At 53.3% G+C, this 21,514-nt stretch overlaps 2 protein-coding genes across 4 annotated transcripts in view; one reads left to right on the forward strand and one right to left on the reverse strand.

Annotated features, from left to right (window-relative positions):
- The window catches only part of NMNAT2 (nicotinamide nucleotide adenylyltransferase 2), a 30,137-nt gene extending 28,594 nt beyond the window's left edge, over positions 1 to 1,543 (forward strand). For both annotated transcript variants that reach the window (XM_048313552.1, XM_048313554.1), the window contains one exon: positions 77 to 1,543. In XM_048313552.1, the coding sequence (XP_048169509.1) occupies positions 77 to 179 (103 nt within the window). In that variant the 3' untranslated portion in view covers positions 180 to 1,543. The remainder of the gene's footprint in view (positions 1 to 76) is intronic.
- A 1,468-nt stretch (positions 1,544 to 3,011) lies between these two features.
- On the reverse strand, positions 3,012 to 19,771 carry LAMC2 (laminin subunit gamma 2). 2 transcript variants are annotated; one of them, XM_048313550.1, is made up of 23 exons: positions 19,364 to 19,771; positions 15,320 to 15,508; positions 14,995 to 15,124; positions 14,048 to 14,146; positions 13,447 to 13,583; positions 12,889 to 13,011; positions 12,609 to 12,798; positions 12,142 to 12,254; positions 11,633 to 11,851; positions 10,658 to 10,837; positions 9,986 to 10,219; positions 9,638 to 9,774; positions 9,195 to 9,348; positions 8,867 to 9,072; positions 8,518 to 8,597; positions 7,918 to 8,052; positions 7,019 to 7,163; positions 6,657 to 6,806; positions 6,094 to 6,208; positions 5,807 to 6,006; positions 5,112 to 5,270; positions 4,924 to 5,023; positions 3,012 to 4,715 (listed from the first exon to the last, which is right to left on the reverse strand). In XM_048313550.1, the coding sequence occupies exons 1-23, from the start codon at positions 19,443 to 19,445 to the stop codon at positions 4,465 to 4,467; spliced, it is 3,528 nt and encodes a 1,175-aa protein (XP_048169507.1). In that variant the 5' UTR covers positions 19,446 to 19,771; the 3' UTR covers positions 3,012 to 4,464. The 2 variants fall into 2 exon arrangements, with proteins under 2 accessions (XP_048169507.1, XP_048169508.1); XM_048313551.1 differs by lacking the exon at positions 11,633 to 11,851.
- Between the last annotated feature and the right edge of the window lie 1,743 nt (positions 19,772 to 21,514).

The following is a 21,514-nucleotide window of genomic DNA, read 5'->3' on the forward strand; positions in this document are numbered from 1 at the left end:
CCAGCCCCTCCAGTTGCAGGAGCACCTGACCAATACAAGTGGGTTCTGACATCTTTCTCTCTCCCCATGCCCCCAGACTGGCCCTGCAGCATGGGGATGGACATGTCGTGGATTACCTCTGCCAGCCTGTCATTGACTACATCCTCAAGAGCCAGCTGTACATCAATGCCTCTGGCTAAGTGCCTGAGGTCTTGCACCGAGACAGTCCTCATGTCATGCCTGCCTACAGCTCTCCATCACCTTTTTTTCTCTCAGTCAGTGTCTCCATCTCTCTCCCTATCCCATGGCCTCCTGTCTGTGTCTGCCTCTCATCCCAGGCACCAACGCTCTGTTGTGCAGCCATGTCCAGGGAACGGTTTGGTCTCTTTTTCTGTGGTACTGCCCTGCCCTGCATGCATGGGGAGAGAGGAGGGGCTGGTCAGGGAGTGACATGCTCTGTGTGCTCCCAGCATGTCCCTGGGAAATGGTCCCCCCCAGTCCATCCTCTCGGCATGCTCAGAGCAGGGGCTGCCTCTTCTTCATCTTACACAACTTAGGCTCAATAAATCTGGTTGGGTTTTATTTATTATTAAGTAGCTTTAGTGTGAGGCCTTTGGGCCTCTCAACACAGTGACCAGCCAAACCCTGGTTGGTAGTGGGCAGTTGTAACCCAACCAGCTCGGTGCCCCACAGCAGGGGAACCGCTTCAGGCCGGCCATGAGACAACCCAGCTAACAAAATCCTCCTCCTGCCCCTGAAAAGTCATGGAGAGGGCATTTCTAAAGGGGAACAGAGGCCTTGGCAAGCACTGCTACCAAAGCATTTTGGGGAGAATGTCATGTCTCACCTTCCCTTGGCTGCAAGAACTCAAACTACTCCCTAGGTATGTGAAGTTGGGGTGATGTTCTACTCTTACTCAGTGTCAGAGGGGGCATCCCACAGCACCTAGAAAGGGATCTGCCATTTATGGGGCCAAGAAATGAGGTAGAAAGAAGTAGGTGGTGAGCCAAAGCCTCTGGTGAGAATTTGCCCCAAACCTGGCTGTGTCCATCCCCATCCTCTAGCCTCCAGATCTCCACTTCTGCTCAGTCCGTCTTCTGTTGCCACTCCTACTCTCCTCCTCTCCTTGAAGAGTTCATTAAATGCATGATAACCTCCCCTTCCCAAACCAGCTTTGGCTACTTTGCACATCCCTTGAGACAAGCCAGGGTCTTGCTCCTGCCTGTGATATGCTCCCCAATGCCGGGGATGGACCCTACTGGAGATGCTCACAGTAAAAGCAGGACAGGTAACATGGTGCAGTTACTCTTGTGGAGAGGAGGGTTGCTGGAGCAGGGCCTTGTCCTGCTGATTATCCCTAGAGCACAAGCACCCTGAACCGCTCCTGAGGAAGGTCACAGCCATGAGGAAGGTTTAGCCCTCACTTTCTCCTCTCCCTTTGCTCCCTGGAGACTTGTATCACTTTAGGTAGAGTCCCGCAGCCTGTGGCTGAGAGTTTTCCAGCGTGTTTCAAGGAAAGATATGATTTTTTTTTTTTGGTCCCTTAAAAGTCCACAAAGGGTCACAAGTAGCTCTCAGGCAAGCTCCAAAGGTGGGACTTTGTGCTAAATTTGGTGACCTGCTGGGTGCTGCTGGCATCCTGGGAACAGCAAGCAGCTTTGGACAAACAAGGAAATCCACAGCCACAGGGTCCTTGCAGCAGACAGGATTTTAGGAGCAGTAGCTGACAACTTCTCAGGAGGGAACAGCCCTTCTCAGAAGGACAGAAGTGATGTGACTCACCCAAAGGCCGGAAGAGGTCTTTCCTTGTCAGGGATTTCTCTCTGCACGGCGAGATTTGTTTGGGAACTCTTCTAAATTTGGCAGCTGAATCCCTCAGTGCCAGCTCTGGTATCTCCAGGCAGTTGCGTACGTATCCCATAGGATGAGGAGATACGGAGATGCCAAAGCAGAGAGGGTAGCAGGTGTGTGGGGGACTCTGCTTCAGCGAGGCCTTCAGCCAGTCTGAGCTGGTCACCACCACCACCCCACCGAGCTCCCTTAGTGGTGACACCTCATCCTGAGACACCCAGTGTATGTCAGCCACTCACTGGACTCCTCTCCACCCGCTGTTCTCACACATTCTGTTTGTCAGCCTCCTCTCCCTCTGCACTCCAACACTCAAGTTATCCCAGACAGCAGCCTCTCCTCGCCAGATGTCCCGTGTTTCTTAGCTCCAAGCCGAAGAAGCAGCAACGGTGGCAAGCAGACCCCAAAACACACAAAGGGACTGAACCTCCTAGGGAGCAACACCTCTGAAGGGGGAGCAAAGACAGTGGGTTTTCCCCGAGGAAAGACACAGAAAATTAAACAAAGGAAAGGGAAGGGAGGAAGGGAGGGAGGGAGGGAGGAAGGGAGGAAGGGAGGAAGGGAGGAAGGAAGGGAAGGAGAGAGGAAGGGAGGAAGGGAGGAAGGGAGAAAGGGAGGAAGAAAGGATCACATCTGAGAGCCCTCTCTGATCCTCCCTCCCTCCCTCCAGTACATGGGAGAGGACATGGGGATGCCATGGCCTCCTGATCCACGTGGTTGGGATGGCGTGGCTTAGTTGTGGGGATGATGAGTTTGTTCTGTCCTACTGCTCTTACCTCCATGTATCTGCTCAGTAAAACTCACAGGACGGGGGGAGGCACAGGGGATTTGTAACAGGGCCTTCAGCTCTGGGACTAGTTTGGAAAAATGTCTTTGGGTGGGCATGGCAAGAAAATAATCATCTGTGACCTCGGGGGAGGTGAGGATTGGGGTTTCCGGGTGCAGGGGAGGTGTGGGAAGAAGCTCGTGGGTTTTGGTCTTTGAACCTCCCCTTTTAAACAGTGCAATTTGCTGAAAGTGAAATGAACTTCAAACGTCTTTTGGGGAAAGAAAATAAATAAAGGGGGGAGGGAAAGGGGTTGAAGTTGCCATGCCACCAATTTCACCTTTGTCAAAAGTTTTGGAGCCTTTTTTTCTTTTTTTCCTGTTGCTATATAAAAAAATGGTCATTGACAAAAAAATACTTTATCAGCAAAATGTTTAAATTATGTAATAAACAAAACAAAACAGAGATGTTACTGGTGTGATTTTAAAACAGCCCCAAGACCAAGTCAGCACAAAAAGAGCAAATGCCTGCACTGCTGGCATAACCCATGGCCAAATCCCCCCAAATGAGGGAGCCTGAAAAAATAAAGCAGTAGGCAAGATCTACCCAAGAGTATTTATCATTTATTGACCTCCTACCTTTCAAAAAACCCAACTCATAGAAAAATAGTCAGGCCCGTAATAGCTGTCCCTATGCTGTACAATAGGAGAAGGGACACATGCCAGGGGCTAAAATACATCTCACTTAAAGTGTAAAGCAGACATGATACTCGGTACATCACAAAGCAAAAGCATAGATGCTGCTTTATCAAAGACTTGAGAGATACGAAGGGATGAGTGAGTCCTTCTGCATCTGGGACCTCCTCTTTCACCGTCATGCAGGGGAGGGGCTCCAGTAGAGCTTCAGCTTCCAGCATCTGGTAGCACTTACTTCCCCTGAAACTTTTTTCCCCTGCACGGCATCTGAAGGAAGGTGGGAGCAGTGTCAGAATGCAGCTGGACCCACATGAAAGCTGCAGTGAAGGGTGAAGGGAGCACTGTGGTCTTTGGCTCCTCTGAGCTCTGCTGAGATGAACAGCGGGACACCACTGCGGAGAACTACCATAGTGGTGATGGTGGCCTCTGAGAAACATACAGCATCATGAGGGAGGGAGGACAGGCAGCACCAAACCAGAGGTGGAGACACATTCAGGACATTTTCAGTATTTTTAAACTAATGAAATCAGGTTACAGCAGGATGGGACGGGGTTCTCAGGTTCAAGAGCCACAGCATGCCAGCACCACTCCCAGCAAGGGGAGGACTACCAGCCTGGGAGGAGATACCACATGAAGCATCACCAGTGCCACAACTCAGAACCCATCTCCCCCAGCAGCCTCTCATGCTGCTTGCTCCCTGCCTCCTGAGCTCCCGAAGGTGAGGAAAACCCCATGGAGAACAGGAGGAGGAGCTGGTGGTGGCAGTGTCAAAAGTATGGACAGAGACTCTAGTCCTTCTGTGTGTGCCAGATCAGGACAGGGTATCCACAGGTGATGGAGAACCTCTTGGTCATGAACTTCAGGCTCTGAACTGTGCAAACTCACAAGGTTGACACCTAACTCTGCACCTCAGAGAAACATGGTAGGAATGGGCTGTTCTTCAGACAGTAGCACCTTCACAAACCAGGAGTCTCCTTCCTCCCACGAGCGAGGGACGGAGCACTTTGAAAAATTAGGCACTCTCCAGGGCCAGCGGGACACTGTGAACTTCATCTGCCACACTGATCTTGAGTGTAAGGATCAGTTTAACACAACCACACGCAGCCAGTTCTGCCAGATTTGGGGAGGCCCTCCTGCCTTCAGCCTGGCAGGTGCTGCAGCCTTTCCAGAGCTCGCTCATGGCAATTCAATGGCTTTTGTGTTGTAGCAGCCTGGAGGAAGACTCTTCTGGATATCCTCCAGGTTCTTAATATCAGCCAGGATGTCATCAATGCTGCTCTCCAGCGTGCGCACCCGGACCTTCTGCAGCACAGCCATCTGCTCCAGCTCCGACATCTCTGCCTTCAGCTGCTTGCTTCTGCTTTTGGCTTTGCTGAAGTTCGCCTCAAGCTGCCTCAGGCCATACTCATCCACAGCGCCAGGCTGGTCTTTTGCACAAAAGGAAAACAAGGAATAGGAAAGCATGGATGGAGGCTGAGGACTAGATCTTTCTAGATACTTCATCTCCACCCTGCTGCCCAGCCTGTTCACAGGCATCATGTAATTCAGCTTCCCACTCAATTCCCAGAAGCCCTGCTTCGACCCCAGTGGGGACCTGTCTCCATCCACATCCCACAGTGGCATCGCAAAACTTACTCATCAGACGCAGCAGCTCTTCCAGGGCACTCAGCATCTGCTGCACAGCTGCCCCTGCCTGGCCAGCCTTGTCATGGACCCTCTGAGCTTCCTGAGCTGTCTGAAGGAGGAAAGGCAGCAGCTGTAAGGTGAAATCAAGCCCACAAGTCAACAGGGAAGGGGACAAGGCAAAGGAGATAGGAACGCACCTTCTCTATCGCAGCAGCATCCACCTCAACCTCTGAGAGTTTCCTCTCAAATTCATCATCTACTTCCTTGGCCTCATGTCGCAGGGTGGCCACTGCCTTCTCCAGGGCAAGGACGCCATCAGCCGTCTTGTTGGCTTCCACCTTCAGCTCGGCAATCTCCTAGGGAAGGAAAAGGCACTTTCAGAGGGGCAGAGCACAGCCAAAATCATTTTGGGTGCACCGGAATAGGGAGGTGGTAGAAACTGGTTCCTTCTACAAGGGACCTAAAAGTATCACAAGCTGTCCTCATGTTCTCCCACCAGTTGCTCCAGAGTTGTTGTATGTCCATGGCTCAATCCCTCCCTCACACATCAGCAAATCCCTGGGGAATGACAACACACATCTGGGAGGTGAACCCACAAACACCAGTTTTGGGACCTCATAAGCCTGCCAGTGACTCTGGCTGCAGGAGTGGAAAAATCCCCTTGGTCCCGGAAAGGCGGCTACAGTGAGATGCCACAGAGATCCTCATGGAAGAAATGTGCAGAGATCATCTACAGACAAACTGGTATCTGCAGGACCCACTGTAGAGAAACTTCAGCTCTAAAATCAACCCATCAGGTCCACCATGAAGTTGCCAACTATCTCCTCTTGTTCCATGTTTTTCCCCTTCCAAATCCTTTTCTGACAGCAACAGCACCAGAGCCTGTCCTCACCTCTTGGATCGCCATGGTGATTTCCTTCACCTCTCCCACCACGCTGCTGGCTGCCTTGGACTCGGAAGCGGCGCTGCCCAGGATCCCTACGGCTCGGTCTGTCTTTTCCCTGGCACTGGTGACTATACTGCTGATAATGGGCAGCCTCCTCATGGCGTCTTTGGCTTCCCTCCTCTTGTCACCTGCTTGCAGGTTGAACTCTGGAAGAAACGCATGTGGAAATGAAGCCATGCTACCTTTGTGAGATCCCACACGGAAAAGAAAAGGAAGGGTTTCTAGGATGTTACCCTTGAGGCTCTTGAGGATCTGTTCCACCTCGTAGAAGGTGGCGTTGCCAGCACTCACAGCTTGCAGGGCTGTGCTTCTGGCTAGGGTGGCTTGGGACAGCAGCTGCATCAGCTTCTGCAACATATCAAGGGACACAAAGGGTGGGTGAAGGACATGGTGTGGGAGCTGGGAGGAGCTGGGCTGGAAGAGACCCATCAGTCTGTTCCCAAATGCTTGCTCTTGCCCCTTAATCAAGACTACAACAGCCTGATCTGCCATCAGAAGCTTGTGCTGGTGCTCCTCAACCAGCTCCAGCCATCCCGAGTCATCTTAGCTCTAATCTTTGCAGGAGCAAGCCTTCGACCTGCCTTACATCGAGGAGACGTGTAGGTGAGACCCTGCACCATCAGCTCCCTGCACACACTGAGGTCTGAAGACGAGCCCCAAGGAAGGGTCCAATCCTGCACCAGGCAGGCAAAGCTGCCTTTGACAGCTGAGCAAGGACAGTGCGGGGGGAGCCACAGGCATCCTCCCAAGGCTGCAGCTTCTGCTGGGGATGACCTCTCGCCAGCCAACCTCTTACCGCTCTCTCGCCCTCTTGCCCTTGTAGCAGCTGCTTGGCTTCGTCCTCCCAGTGCCCCATGCGGCTCTGCAGCCCTCGGTACTGGGCCAGGGAGGTGTCCACCAGGACCAACAGGGCACTTGCGTCCTGCTTCAGCCTCGAGGCTTCCTCCTGAAACAGAGACACAGTGGGGTCCCCAGCATCTCCACAGTGCCCACCAGGAACCATGGGCAAAAGGGGGAAAAGGGTAGGAAGATGCCTATCTAGTGGCTCTCCAACAGGGATGGAACCCTGGGAAGGGCTGAGCTGGTGGTAGGATAGCAGGGAGGGCATCAGAAAGAGCAAAAGGGGATCTCCTGGTCTGACAGGCACAAAACCCTCACCTTAAAGGACCCGATGTCTGTCTCTATCAGGTGGGACAGGGAGCTGAGGAGCACCAGGCTGCCCTGATAAGCTGTGTCTGCCTCGGAGGCTATTCCATCAGCATCAGCCTTCAGGCCTCCAGCCAGTGACTTGAGCTCCTCATATCTGTACAGATGTGAGGTTGGAGAGCCTGGTACCAGCCAAGCTACCAGCCTCCCACCCCAGCATTAATACTACCATCTACATTGACTCGTTCACATTCTCCAAGGCCCCATGAAGATTTATCACACAGAAAAAGCCAGTTGCAAACATTCCCTGCATCCCAGTCCCTCCAATGAGCAGGGCATCAGCTGGCTCCTTACTCCCACTCCAAAACCAAAGGTTGTTTCACATAGCTGAACCCTCACAGGCTCCAGGGTGGCTCTGCTAATCCCTGCCTGTATGTTTTCTCCTGCACATCCCTGTTCAACTTCTTAACTTCCCTCAAGGCAGTTGCTCACATCCCATCCATGGTGTGCTAAGTCCCAGCACCACTGTGGTGGGCTCTGGAGAGGCCAAGTCTGACCAAAAGAGCCACCATGGGCTTAAATTCACCCTCAGGCTAAACCCAGCCCAGATTTTCAACCACACATGGAATTCACCCCCAGAAGCCTGTCCACACATGTGGTGTTAAACCCCTTCCCCCAGCTGCAGGCAGGATACCAGGAGCATTGAGGGCTGTGAGGTGGGAAGCAAATGCTCCACAGAGCTGCCAACCATCCACCTCCACTCCTCAGATGTGCCAGCGAATTCCCTGCCTCCAACTGCACATTTCTGCAGCTCAGATGCGGAGGCAGGAAAGGGGCCCAGATTCTTGACCCTCCCCCTCCTCCCTTCCATGTCCACACATGACATTCAGGCTGAGGCAGCCCATGCTCACCTCTCGAGCAGCCCTGGCTGGGAACCCGAGGCGGCCTCTCCACCAGTGGCCGCGCGCAGCAGCTCCAGTGCCTGCCACGCATCCTCCCGCGCCACCTTTGCAGCTTGGTCAATGGCATTGGCTGCTTGTATGTGGCTGCAGAGCAGAGGGGGCTTGTCAGAAAGGGTTTCCACCCAGGTTTTCTCCATCACCTTCCTTTACTGTTGCATTCACTGATGCTGGATCGCACCTCCTTGGGAAACACAGCATGTCTGCAAAGGGGACCTGTATTTTGCTTGTTCCTCCTGCATCTCCCAAGGATAGAGGAACATTGGGGATGGCAGAAGCTCCCTGTTCCAACTGGACATCCAAGGGCCAAACTCTGATCCCAAAGATGCTTCTAAATCACATCCAATTCCAACCTTTAAAGACAGCTGAGGACAACTCTATAGGGCAGCAAAGACCGCCCAGCAGCTCCATCTTCCCCTGCTCCAGGGCTGGCACAGAGGCTGTGGCAGATGTCAACCAGAACCTAGGCAAGGACCCTCCAAAAAAGCACCTTCTGGGCACCTAGCAGGATCTCAGCTCCCCTCCTCTCGCCTAACAGTGGGAGCAACTCACCTGTTGGCCAGTCTCAGAGCCTCCTGGGCCAGCAGCAAGAACTGATTTGAGCTTCCAGGAAAGCTTGAAACAGGAATGGTCTGAGGAGGGAGGAAGGAAGAGAGGTGTGAGTGCTCTTCCCTGCTCTCCATACAATGTGGCAGTGAAAGAGGCAACTACAGCCTGTTAAACCTCCACCGCCCCCAAAGACCCCTGCCAGCTCCTCTCAAGGTTCCAACCCCTAAGAAAGGACCACCAGAACACCCACATTCAGAAAACAACATGTAATTTTTTAAATCCTTAGTTTCTCTGCTGATTTTTTTCCAGCCCTGAGCTCGACTAGGAGCGTGTCACATGAGGATGTTCTTACCACCTGATGGAGAGTGGCTCCGCTGCGATCCAGGTCCAGCCTGGCTCTCTCCAGCAGCTGACGGGTCTCCTGCACCTGCCTCTCATACTGGCTCCCCAGAGACCTCAGTCTCTGCACTGTTGCCTTGGTCTCATCCAAGTGACTCTGGGAGCTGGACCCTTGCCCCTTCATCCTGGCCACACGGCCTTCCAGAGACCTGTCAGAGGCTGGTGAGAAGGAATGAGAAAGGCTGAAGAGAAACTTATTGCTGAGCAAAAATGCCCAGGCAGCAAAACCCTCCCTGAGACAGCCCAGATGGCCCCATCCAAGGGTGGTGGGCGGGTGGTACCTTGCAGGCTCACAGCTTCCCTGAGGATGGTCTGCAGCATCTCCTCGGCCACCAGCATCCTCCCCTCCAGCTCCTGGTTCTCAGTCCCACCACCAGCTCGCACCTCTGAGAAGAGCAGCTCCAGCTCCGCCAGCTGCTGCAGGTACAGCTCCACCTGCAACCACAGACCAGGCCATCAGCCAGCGGGACACCAAACCCATGGGGGAAAGACCAGGGTGGGAACCAGGGCCACAGTCAGGCCCAAGGACAGAGACCGAAATGAAGGCTCATTTTAGGATGGGGCACAAAGGATTGGTTGAATCAGATACAAAGCCAAGGTTTGAATTCACATTTCACTTGTACCAGGAGAAGATGCTTGAGGAGCACAGTAGGAGACACTCAGGGTGAGCGAATCCCTGCACTCCCTGCTGCTCAGTGGCCCTGAGGCTGGCACAGATGCTCACCTGCACTTTCACCTGGCCATAGCAAGCTGGGCACTCCCTCTCTTCACAGCGAGGACCCTCAAAGCCAGGTTTGCAGATGCAGCTCCCATCACTCCTGCACTTCAGGGGCTCAGCACCAATTGAGTCGCAGGCACAGGCTGCAGGTCGGAGCAACACAGGTTCAGGGGGGCTCGGACCCACCTCAAGCCTCAGCACATCCCTCCCTACTTCCCTCCCACCATTTAGCCCTGTGCTTTGGTTCCTGCTCACCATTCCCACTTTCCAGCATCCTCCTTCCCATCAAACCACTCCATAGCTGGTCATGGAGCTTCTTACTCATCCCCAGCTCAGACTGTGCCTGGGTCTCACCTCTGCACTTGTCGGCAGGGTCGGGGGCCAGGGGGTTCCCAAAGAAGCCATCCTTGCAGTGGTCGCAGTAGAAGCCAGCAGTGTTGTAGATGCACTTGAGGCACTCGCCAGTCCGGCGGTCGCAGTTGCCCACGGCGTTGGGCTCCACGTTGCCATTGCACCGGCACAGCTGGCAGGGCTGGGAAGCCGCTGGATCTCCAAAATAACCATCAGCACAGTATTCACAATTGGCACCTGGGAAAGGAGAGATGAGCAGAAGTTAATGCTTGTTCCCGGGGACAGAGGCTGGCAGAAATGGGGGCGTTCAACCCCATCAGTGGTGGCACAACAGCTGCTCCGCTATCATCACCACCACGGTCAACACACGACGCTCTCGAAAGTTGGGTGCCACAAATGACCTTGTACAAGTCATTTCCTATTTGGTTTTTTTCTTTATTTTTTGTTCCACTCCCTCTCCCACCCATCCTTTCCCCATCCATGTTACATTTAGATGAGAACTTTGCCCAGAGCAGGACAAGGTGTGTTTACCCAGCCCTTGGGGCTCAAAAACCCCACCACAGGCAGGAGTGGCAGTGTCGTAGGCAAGCTCAGCTGAGAGGATGGTGTGGATCTGCCCAGCTCCAAGCAGCCCTGCAGAAAAAGGCAGAGCAGAAGCAAGGAAAAGGGCATTACCAGCAGCTCCAGGAGGGCAGTGGTCACAGACGACCTCCTCGTTGCCTGGCCCCACAGAGCAGCCCTGGCCAAGCCCACAGGGGCAGGTCCTGCAGCTGTGCGGCTGCTGGGGGTCTCGGTAGGAGCCAAAAGGGCAGCTGACACCATTGCCCACGTTTTCATCTCCCGAGTAACACTCACCTGGAGGAGCAAGGAAAGGGCTTAGGGCAGTTTACTCACATACCTGGTGGGACATTCTCTACCACTCCAGCCACAGCAACACAAGGACGCATGGTCCAGCAACCTCCATGAGATCTCTTGAGATCCCCACCATGCCCAAACCATGCAGCACATAAAATCATGAAGTAGTTAGCATTGGAAGAGACCTTTAAAGGTCATCTAGTCCAATTCCCCTGTGATAGGCAAGGACTTCTTCAACTAAACCAGGTTACTCAAGCTCTGTCCAACCTAAGGCCATGCTTAACTTTCAACTAAGAAGTCAGAAGTGAAGAAATATTGCTATCTGGGCAGCAGGAGATGTTTTCTCTCTCTCCAACATGCATCATCTAAATCCAGTTTGATCCAAATGCATCTGACTGCAGTGCTTCTAGGCTCTGGGGAGTTTTGTCTCAGGTGGTCCTCACATTTCAGACCCAAGCCACAGAATCATGATCACAGACAGAGTCACAGAATCACAGAATGATTAAGGTTGGAAAAGCCCTCCAAGATCATTGACTCCAACCTGTGGCAGATCCCCATCTTGTCAACCGGCCCAGAGCACTGAGTGACACGTACAGTCCTTCCCTGGACACTCCAGGGATGATGACTTCACCACCTCCCTAGGCAGCCCCTTACAATATCTAATGACCCCTACCGTGAAGAAATTTCTGTGAAGTTAGTAGTCTCGACTCCCCACAGCTCTATTCTCGGGACACAGGCAGCTTCCCTGCGTGCCCATACAGCCTACAAGCACAGTGTGGTGCTGGCTTCTCTTACCGGTGTCAGGATCACAAATTCCTCCCCCCTGGCAATTGCAGGGCACGCAGATGCCGAAGGGCCCCTGGCCGGGGGCGTCCCTGCGGTAGCCAGGGGCACAGCTCTCACAGAACTGCCCCCTGTACGCCGCCGGGCACTGGCAGCGCTCCACCCACGGGGCGGGGACACCGGGGACGGGCTGTGCCGACACCAGGGTGACGTTGTCGATGTAGCCGGTGCCTGGACGGAAGTACAGCCAGTCACCCGTGGGGAACAGCAGCTCCAGCTGCACAATCCCCACAGCCAGGACCTGCACAGGTCGTACATTCTATTGCAATGCCCATGGGCAAATGGAGCAACCAAATCAGTTGCCATCCTGTTCAATCTCTTTGCTATTTAATTTTGCCCCCTTGGAGCACTTACTATTATCTTTTAATAAATTTTAGCAAAGATGTATCCATCCAGAGACTTCTTGTCTCCAACAACGAGGAGAAGCCAAGCTCGTGCTTGCAAGCGCTCTCTGTACTTACTGTACTCCCCAAAAGTGGCTCGGATCCAGAGGGCTGTCAGGTTTCCCAGCAGCCTGCGAAATTCAAAGTGATTCAGTCTTGGGCTCCACTTGCCGCTTGGGTGCTCGTCCAGCCTGCCGCGGAAGAGGGGGGAAGTGAAACTGGTTTCCAAAAAATGAGATGCCTCCTCCAAAAAAACACAGCAGCCCTTGCCCATCTTCCTCCTGGGAGCTCAAGGCTTTGGGCAACAACCTCCATGCATGCAACTGATCTCGAGCCAAGAACCCAACCCAGCCTCAAGCCACATTTTCTGTTGCTCCTCTCACAAAGTAACCTCCTTATCCAGGACAGAAGCACCTGAGATGCATCCAACCCAAACCAGGCAGCCATCTGCCACCTCCAAGGGATCGCAGCTGAACCCAGGAGCTCCTTGAAGCCACAACCATTCTTGCTCCCCCTGCCCCAAACACCCCAGCTTCCCACTTTACCTGATTGTGTATGTCTGGCTGATGCCGCAGGGCAGGACCCTTCCCTGGGGCAAGAAGGGAGAAGTGACTCTCAGGCCATGTCCTTCCAGGACCACGTCATATGGAGATGGCTGACGTCCCCCTCGGTCCAGGCGGTAATCGAAGGAGAGCATCTGGCCATAGCTCAGCTGCTGGTTCCCAAGGAATTTTGCTGCAAAAGGAAAATCAAAGGCTTAAAATCTTCCTCCTAAAGGCTCAGTTCATGGGATCAGACCATGCCCACCACTGATCCCACACCTACCAGGCGCCACAAAGTATATTGGCTCTGATCTCCTTGCCGCTATGAAGGCATCCTGGTGGCGTGGGGACCACTGGAGCTGGGCTGGGGAGCCACTTTCATGGACACCTCGCCAGCCCTCAGTACCTGGAGCACCAACAAGGAGCAGTCAGCATGGACAGGGAAGGTGTTTCTAGGATTCCAGCAACTTTCTTGAGCTGTCTTATCAAAATTCTCCAGCTTCCTACCCCTGACCTCTGAGGGGGTAGCACAGGTATCCCTGTGCCCACACCTCTGTAAATCAGCCAGGCTGAGCACTTCCAAGTGGCAGGAAAGACATAATGAAGGAACCCTATGCTCCCTGCAACACTTGGACCCTACTTCTGCCTATGACCAAGCCATCCCATCAAAGCAGGGTTGCTGCAGCCACCGGCAGGCAGGTTGGATGAGCACCCAAGGAGCAAGCGTAGCCCAAGGCTGACTTCCAGCAGGGCTGTGAACCACGTGGTTCCTCCAGCCCATTGAAGAGAAGGGATGGCAAACATGCCCAGGAGCCATAGGAATGTCCTGCTTGGGCTTCACCTTGCTGGAAGGTAGAGGTGATGTTGTGGACACTGTGGTTGTCCGCACTGATACACGTGACCGAGTGCCCATAGCAGAAGCAGGGGGAACATCCTGCAGGGTTTCTGGCATCCAGGTTATAGAAGTGTCTCTTGCACCTGGGAAAATGCAAGAAGGTGACAGTGTTCAAATAATTTTCTCCTTCTACTGGCCCACACAACCATTCCTCTGATGCAATACAGCCATTGGCAGGGTTCAAGGTCATCGCCAGGCTGGGATGGCGAGATGGATGTGTGCAATGGTTTCAACCTGACAGAGGGCAAGGCTAGATTGGATACTGGGAAGAAACTGGTGAGGGTGGGCAGGCCCTGCCACAGGTTGCCCAGAGAAGCTGTGGCTGCCCCTGGATCCCTGGAAGTGTCCCAGGCCAGGCTGGATGGGCCTTGGAGCAGCCTGGGATAGTGGAAGGTGTCCCTGCCCATGGCAGGGGGTGGAATGAGATGAGCTCTAACATCCTTTCCAACCCAAACCATTCTAAGACTTGGTGAACTGCCAGGGAGGCAACTGCGGAGAGAAGGAGGCTTGTGTCAGGCAGTGTCCAGCACATCCTCCTGACACCCACCTCTGGCACCGCTCTCCAGTGGCGCTCTCCTTGCAGACACAGCGGCCGGAGTGACAGTCTCCTGTGCTGCCCGCTGGGTCACACTCACACTGCAGGCTCCTGCAAAGGTACAGTGGGAACCTCTACCTGAATTTCCAGCTTGGCCTGGGAGCTCAGTGCTTCCTGCTACTACACAAGACAGTGGAGAACCCTCCCAGCTACCATTCCCATGCAAGAAGTGGGGAAATAAGCAGCACAGCCACCTCTTTATGGAATCTTCAGCAGTGTGGGTGCCAGGTTGAGCCAGTGCCCATTACTGCTACTGCTCCAGGGCATCCCAGAGCATCAGACCTGCCTACAAGAGCAAAGTGAAGCTCTGCTGAGCTTAATAAACCCTGGCTGAATTTAACAGACCTTGGCTGAGCTCCACCAAGCAGCAGCACCTGGGGAACAGGCAGCCCTCTCTCGCCAACACCCTTTGCCTGCCAGCAACCCGAAAGGAGCAATGGCAGGGTGAGGTGAGGAAGAAGAAGACACAGCTGAGGAAGATCAGAAACATTTCTAAAGATACTTAAACAGGGCTTCATGCAAAGGAAGGGGCTGATTTTTGCATGCACATCTCCTTGTGAGTGGCACCAACACGAGACAACCCCACAGTGGGCAGGTTTTGTTTTACATGGCTGTCGACTGTTGGGCATTATCTGGGTAATAAAACCATCACCTCAGAGAGTGGCTAAGTTCAGATTTGGATAGTGTTGCAGGACACCAATCCCTGCACGTTGGCACGGAGGTCCAGCCTCACTCAGGCCCACTCTCTCCTAGCATGGTTGGCTTAAGGTTGTCCGTGAGCTGCCATGAAAACAACTCTGCCTTTGCAGGGGGTGTTTTCAGCCAGCACAGGCCCCAGGAGAACTCTGGAGGTTGGCCCTCCCGCTGGCCCCATGCCACCGATGGTGGCCAGCACTCACTGCCCGCTCCTCCAGCACCCAGCCTTGGACAGGGACTCGAAGCCCGGCTGGCACCGGTCACACTTGTCCCCCATCACTCCGGGTTTGCAGCTGCACCGGCCATCACTGTCACACTGTGGGCTGAGGGAACCTGCAGAAAGACAGGAGGGACAGGTTAGGATGGGCACCTTCCAACCCAAACCATTCTGTGAGTTTGTGATTATTTCAGAGGGCAAGTGGGTCTTGAAACCCATGGTCTGGTATGTAAAGAGCCAGAGCCTGACCTGCCCAAGTGCTCAGCAGGTGCCTTAAGCCCCCTTACCCCACCCAGCAGCTGTGCACGTACCCCAGGTGTGGCAGAGGCAAGGCAGGCAGCACTGCTCCCCCCACCGTCGGAAGAAGCCGTCCTTGCAGCGCTCACAGTGGGCACCCTCTGTGTTGCCCAGGCAGCCAAGGCAGCGGTACCCATTTCCCGTCTCCCTCAGGAGCTGCCAGTCAAAGATACACTGCCTGGACATCCCATTGCAGTCACACACTGGGGAGAGGAGAGCAGAGAGACATCTCAGATGATGCCTAGAGATGAAGGCACCAGCAGCAATCCCACCCTGAGGGGCAAGGAACAAGTGCAGGCAGTGCAAACTTCCCCTTCCCGCTCTGCTAACAGTGAGCTGCTTCCCCACACCTCTGTGTTTGTCGCCATGTCTGTGTCCATCAGCCACCCCAGTGCCCACACCATGCTCTGCATCCCCACACTGGGGAGGAATGCCCCATTTCACTGCTCAGGATGGACAGACCTAAGCCCAGTAGCCACAATCCACACAACAGCATGGCCAGGGCTGTTCTCCATCCTTTCACGGGACTTGCAACACAACCAGGACATTGAATAAGCAGAGATGGTTTTTAAAAAACCCCAGTCTTGTCCTGAGAAAAGCATGGGTTACCTTCTGGGGAAAAGGGAAAGATTCCTGAGGTTATCCTTTGTTTCACCCACCCTCTGACCAGGAGTGTGTTGAGTAGGAAAAGCTCAGCCAACTTCCACCCGGTCTCCCCACCCAGCTCTGCAGTGCAGGGTGGTGAGGAGAGGTCTGTGATCCAAGGAGTTTGGCAGAAGCATGCCAGCCAAGAGGGAGATTAACAAGGAAGGTTTGGGCGGGATTGGACAGGTCACCTCACCCCACCCTCCCTCAGCATGAAGAAAAACTGCAGCTGCCCACACTGCTCCATGAGGATGGCAGGAAGAAAAGGCATGAGATTCTACATTCCTCTACAGCCAGGACAGATGATCCCCCTGGACGTCAGACTCAGGCATCTCACCAGATGTGCCCGTTCCAGCACAACACTGCCTTGTCCAGCTGCTCTCTTGAAGCAACCTCTCCCCTACTTGGCAATCCCTCAGTGGCCAGTGCTGGAGCATTTAATCTCGAGGACCTTTACTCCAGACATGCTCCTCAGGATCACTGAGGAGAGCAGGCACAGCTGAGAGAATAGTTGGCAAAGACAGGCAGGAGAAAGAAACATCCCAAGGGAAAAACCCAGGTCCTCAGGGCACAGAGCCTGCTGAGGAACTGCTCCAAACCACCCTGATGGTGGCTGCCATGGGAGCCTCGACCTCCCTCTGAGGAGCTCTGCTCACTGCTGGCCTTCTTGGGACAGGAAAGGCCATCCCCAGCTACCCAAACCCTGTTCAGGTCACCTCTGAGGGCACAGAAGGTGGAGGGAGTCCAAAAATGGGCAGAAACCTGCTGCATGGATGCAGACAGTACCTTGTACTCATACACACCAAGCCTCCTCCTTCCCCTCTCTTCTGGCACAGCTCAGCCCCAGGGTACAACGTCCCTGTCCTCTGCATCATCTGTGATTCCTGGGACCAGGCAAAGCCTTCTGCTCTCAGTGCTCACACCTGGGCACCACCCTCCCACACACCCATCGGCACCCACATTCCAGAGGGAGGCACTCAGCAGAGCCTCTGCCAAGAGGAGAGATGACCTCATGCACCAGCAAACGGGGAGAGAGATTTTTCCAACTTTGGCAAACACAGCTCTTCTCTTGCAGTCTGGCTGCCAGGAGACCGAGACCAAGCTCAGGAGATCTTCTGCCACCCTAGCCTGCTGGGGGGGGACCTGTGGGCACAGAATTCCTCTAGAATGCCTCTAGGGTGTGGGAAAGCAACTCCAGCCTCAGAGTGACCAAAGGGCATGGACAACACAAAGGACCCATGGAGAGCAGCAGTGTGAGACTTTCTTCAAGTATTTGTGCTCACCTTCACAGCAGAAAGATCTCACTTGGGTTGATCCCACTCCCCATCCCTCCACACTCCAGCTAGATTTCAAGTTGAAAGGGACCCATAAGGTTCTTTGAGTTGAACTCCAGCCATGCATCACCCTATGTCTACGCAGTCCAGAGGATTTACTAGGTTCCTAAATTACAGGCATGAACACCATTCCCCCAGGGAATGAAAACAACCAGTGTTGCTCTACTGCTGCAGCACATTAGGAACCAGCTCTCCAGCCCTGGAACAAATTCCTGTCTCGATGATTCAAAGCCATTTAAGATCTGTGGCAGGTTAGTGCCGCCACCGCACTGGTCTGTCTGCTCCTGGTCATCTCCCAGAAACCCAGGAGCTCAGGCAGACTAATCCATACCTAGAGCAAGGCACTGGAATTGATAATGAGATGGAGCAGGAAGGAGCTGCTGGAGGATGAGGACCAACTGAGGACAGGATCACTTCTGTATCCAGGTGCCCTGAGGCTCTGCTCTGAGATTATCCCTGGGAAAGAGCATGTTCAACTGAGAAGCTTTGCAGCTGGGTTTCTTCAGCACTATGTCAGGATGCAGGAGATCCATGGCACACATCCAAGAAGATGTCATTCCCCCAGCTCCCACCCACAGAATAAAGCATGAAAAATGCTTGATGGCTGTGCTGAGGTGAATTCTCACATCAGAAAGGCTTGGAGAAGGAGACAGGCAGCTTCAGGCCTCTTAAGGAGTCTCCTTAAATTCACAAAACCAGACAATGAGGGTGGCCCTGGGTCTGTCAGGATCCAACATCTCTGTACACATGAGCCAACCTGCAAAGATCCTTTGTTCCATCAGGAGAACAACACAGATTTGCATGCAATGAAGTCTCCATGTCAATACAAGCCATTCCCTGCTCTGTGCTCTTGGGACAGCCACAAGGCTGCCCCATCTGCTGCCTCAAGGCTGGGTGTCCCCATTGCCCGACTTCACAACTTTCTCATTGCAGGAAGACCTGCCTGGCGCTTCTGGGCTCCCTCAGCAGACTAAGTTACACCACCTAACCCACTCAAAGTCTGCTGCAGCATAAAAACATGGCTGGTGTCGACCGTCAGCTTCACACACACAGAGAAATGGGTTCAAGAGTCGCTGGGAAAGCAGCAGTTTCCTACACACTGCCAGGAAAGAACAGGGGAAGAATTTATACCAGTATTTTAAAACTTGCATGTAATTAAGGCTGATGTAATAATTAACCCAATTAGCATGTAAAACAAAGCAGGTCTTTTTGTTTCTTTTGAAAAAAACCCAAACCAAAACACTTATTCAGCACTTATTTCCCATTGCATCACACTTAGAACTGATAAAATTCAACTTCAAGCCCAGGAAGCTTATTTCAGAACATCAGTACTGGAGACCAAAAAAACATTAAATCTCTCAGTATTTACAAAATACATGCAAAAATCTGATTTTGGCCAAACATACCCATCTCCAGACTACAGGCCAATGAAACTGAAATTCTGACTGCTGAATTACACTGGGCTGAACATGTTTAAATCTCCCTCCATGACACTCCACTATGTGAGATTTGCATGTGCAAGAGGATCTGCTGGATTTTTAAAGCTCACCATCAGTCTGTGGGCCACAGGAGACTCCTGTCTCTCATGAGATGCAGGAGGGCTGTGGCACCTTGTGAGCCCCACAGACTTGCACAAAATCCAAACATCACCATGTTATTAGAGCAAACTGGATCCTGGATGCTTCCAGCTCTTCTTCAGGCTCAGGGAAGGTTTTGGTTCCAGCAATGATGGGCAGATCAGCCACTGCCTGGGCCATGCTCGTGCTCATACCTGCATCCTACCCTGGGAGCAAAGCTCTATACCGACAGCAATAAGGTAATTGCATATAAATAAGTTATTGAAAGGGGATGCCAGTGACAAAACAAAGACCAACTGCCCGTGGGATATTTTACCTCGGAGGAAAATTAAGAAGCTCCTGCGGATCCACTATCAATCCCGAAGGCAAGAGGGGAAGAGTGCCCTAGCAGGGTGCCACGCACCCAAACCCGCGCCCGGCACTCTCCAGCACGGGGAGAGAGCTGCGACCCAATCTGCCGGCGGGATCAGAGCAGGAACAGCCGCCCTTCCCGAAGCCTCACCTTCTCCGCTGCGTGTGCTCAGGGCTGCGGGCCGGAGGGACGCGGCGAGGCAGGCGAGGGACAGGAGCCAGCACGCGGCCATTTCTTGTGCCGGGGAGCACCAGGCGCCCGTTCCGACGGGGCTCCACACCAGCTACCTGGGGCCTTTTTTTCGTGCGTTTTTTATCGGCTGCTCCACCTGAGTCACTCCCAACAGGAAGAGCGCGTGTGCCGTGAGCTGACTCACAGCAAGAGCCCAGCCCAGGGAGCGCAGACAGGCGCCTGCCCCATCGAGAGAGACGCACTGACGGGGCACAGCACCCCGAGGACCTCCTGCATGCACCGTCCTAGGAAAATAAAATACAGCTGCAGCTCCTGAAGACACTCTTCCTGCCCGTCCCGCTCGCTCAGCTCCATCCCCCGGCCGCCGCTGCCTCCACAGGCAGGACAGCGGTGCTGGCTGGGGAGAGCCGGGCTGTCCCGGCACGCCGGAGGCTTGCACGGAACAAAATGAAAAAGGATGAGCTCACAGAAAGCTTGGGGAGGGTGGATGGGAGCTGTCTGCTCGCAAGCCAGGTCCAGCCAGCCAACCTGCAAGAGCAGGGATCATTTCAGGTGCCTTGCAGGACTGGGGATGCAAAGAAACCCAAGGTCAGCTTGGATAAATGCCAGAAAGCAGATCGATTTACCAGATAAGCATCAAGTTCAAGAAATCCCCAGACCTAGAAATGAGGTGGAGGTGGGAATCATCACACATATTTGTCTGCTTTTGCTCCTGAGATGGAAAATGAGGTTAGATGGGTCCTTGGTCTCACCTACTGCATCATTTTTATGCTAGAAGAAGGATGAGGAGTGGAGACAGAGAGGGGAAAAATGCTTGTCTGAGGCTGCTGACAGAGCCAGGAAGATGCCAGGCTCCACAGCCCCAGGTCTATTAGCACTTTGTTCTCAAGGGTAGCTGACAAGCCACATAAGGCATGAAGGGCCAGTTCCATCTTGCTCCTTGCCTTTGCCTTGCAGGAGGACATGACCACTTCTACAGGGGAATAGAGAAATCTGGAGGCAGAGGTTCTCCACATCCTGCACACATCAGGACAAGCAGGATTCCAGCATATCCATCTGCCCTGCAAAAGCAGCTCACCAGAGGGGCACAGTGAAGGATGGGCCCTCTTGCTGCATCACAGCAGCTTCCCTGCCTAATGCCATGGGACTCCTACTGTCACAAGTGACTGTGAATGGTCCAGGAGCACCTTTAAATAGAATGAAAACACCTAAAAAGTCCGTACCCAAAGACACAAATTGCCTTTTAGTTCCCCTTCTGCATTAAGGATTCAAACTCAACCCAAAGCATGACACCTTGCTCACTTTAGGCCTGACAGACCAGGGTGATTAACACTGAGCTCCTTGTCTGAGCCTCCAGACACTCCAGACCACCTGGAGATGACTCACAGGGCTTTCCTCTTTCCTGGTGATCTCATGGGCACAGCCAGCCTGAACTCACCACATCTCTGCACCTCCCTTTGCCAACCCTACCTGCTGCTGCTGATTGAGTCAACTCACTTTTATAAAACAGGTTTCTTTCCATTTCACTTGCTGGATCTTAACACAGCTCACAACAAGGAACACAGCTTCCTGAACACGATAGTGGCATGGTGGGTTTTGGCATCTGAGGTTGTTTTATCTGGTTTTCATTACTGTTTTTTTAAGTGGGATAAAATTATTTATGGTGTTCCCACCAATTCAGCAGTTCTCAGGATCCACTCATACCTCTAAGGAGACAAAATCCCTTCTGCTCCTAAGTACATCACTTGCCCAAAATATCTCTGCTGTGTCCTTCCTACCTCCTGACACCCCTCTGCTTGGGAAGCTCATATCCAGCAACGTGGTCCATATAGCAGTTCCCTTAGACCTCACCCAGACCACATCCTTGGCTGACTTACCTCTTGGAAAACCAGCCCTCCCCATCAGGAAGCTTTTCCCTTATCTATCTCCTCCATGTTATCCATTTTATCTCACCATTACCACCCCACCTCTCACTCCACTTGTGCAAACAAGGCCCTGAAAGCTCACTCCTCAGTCATCTCTGCTTATTGACTCAGGTTACTCTCACCTTGTCATCCACCACTATGCTTCAAGATGACCTCTGAAAACCACATGCCATGAGACTACCAA

The sequence above is a fragment of the Corvus hawaiiensis genome, chromosome 9, assembly GCF_020740725.1.
Source record: "Corvus hawaiiensis isolate bCorHaw1 chromosome 9, bCorHaw1.pri.cur, whole genome shotgun sequence".
Classification (NCBI taxonomy): Eukaryota; Metazoa; Chordata; class Aves; order Passeriformes; family Corvidae; genus Corvus; species Corvus hawaiiensis.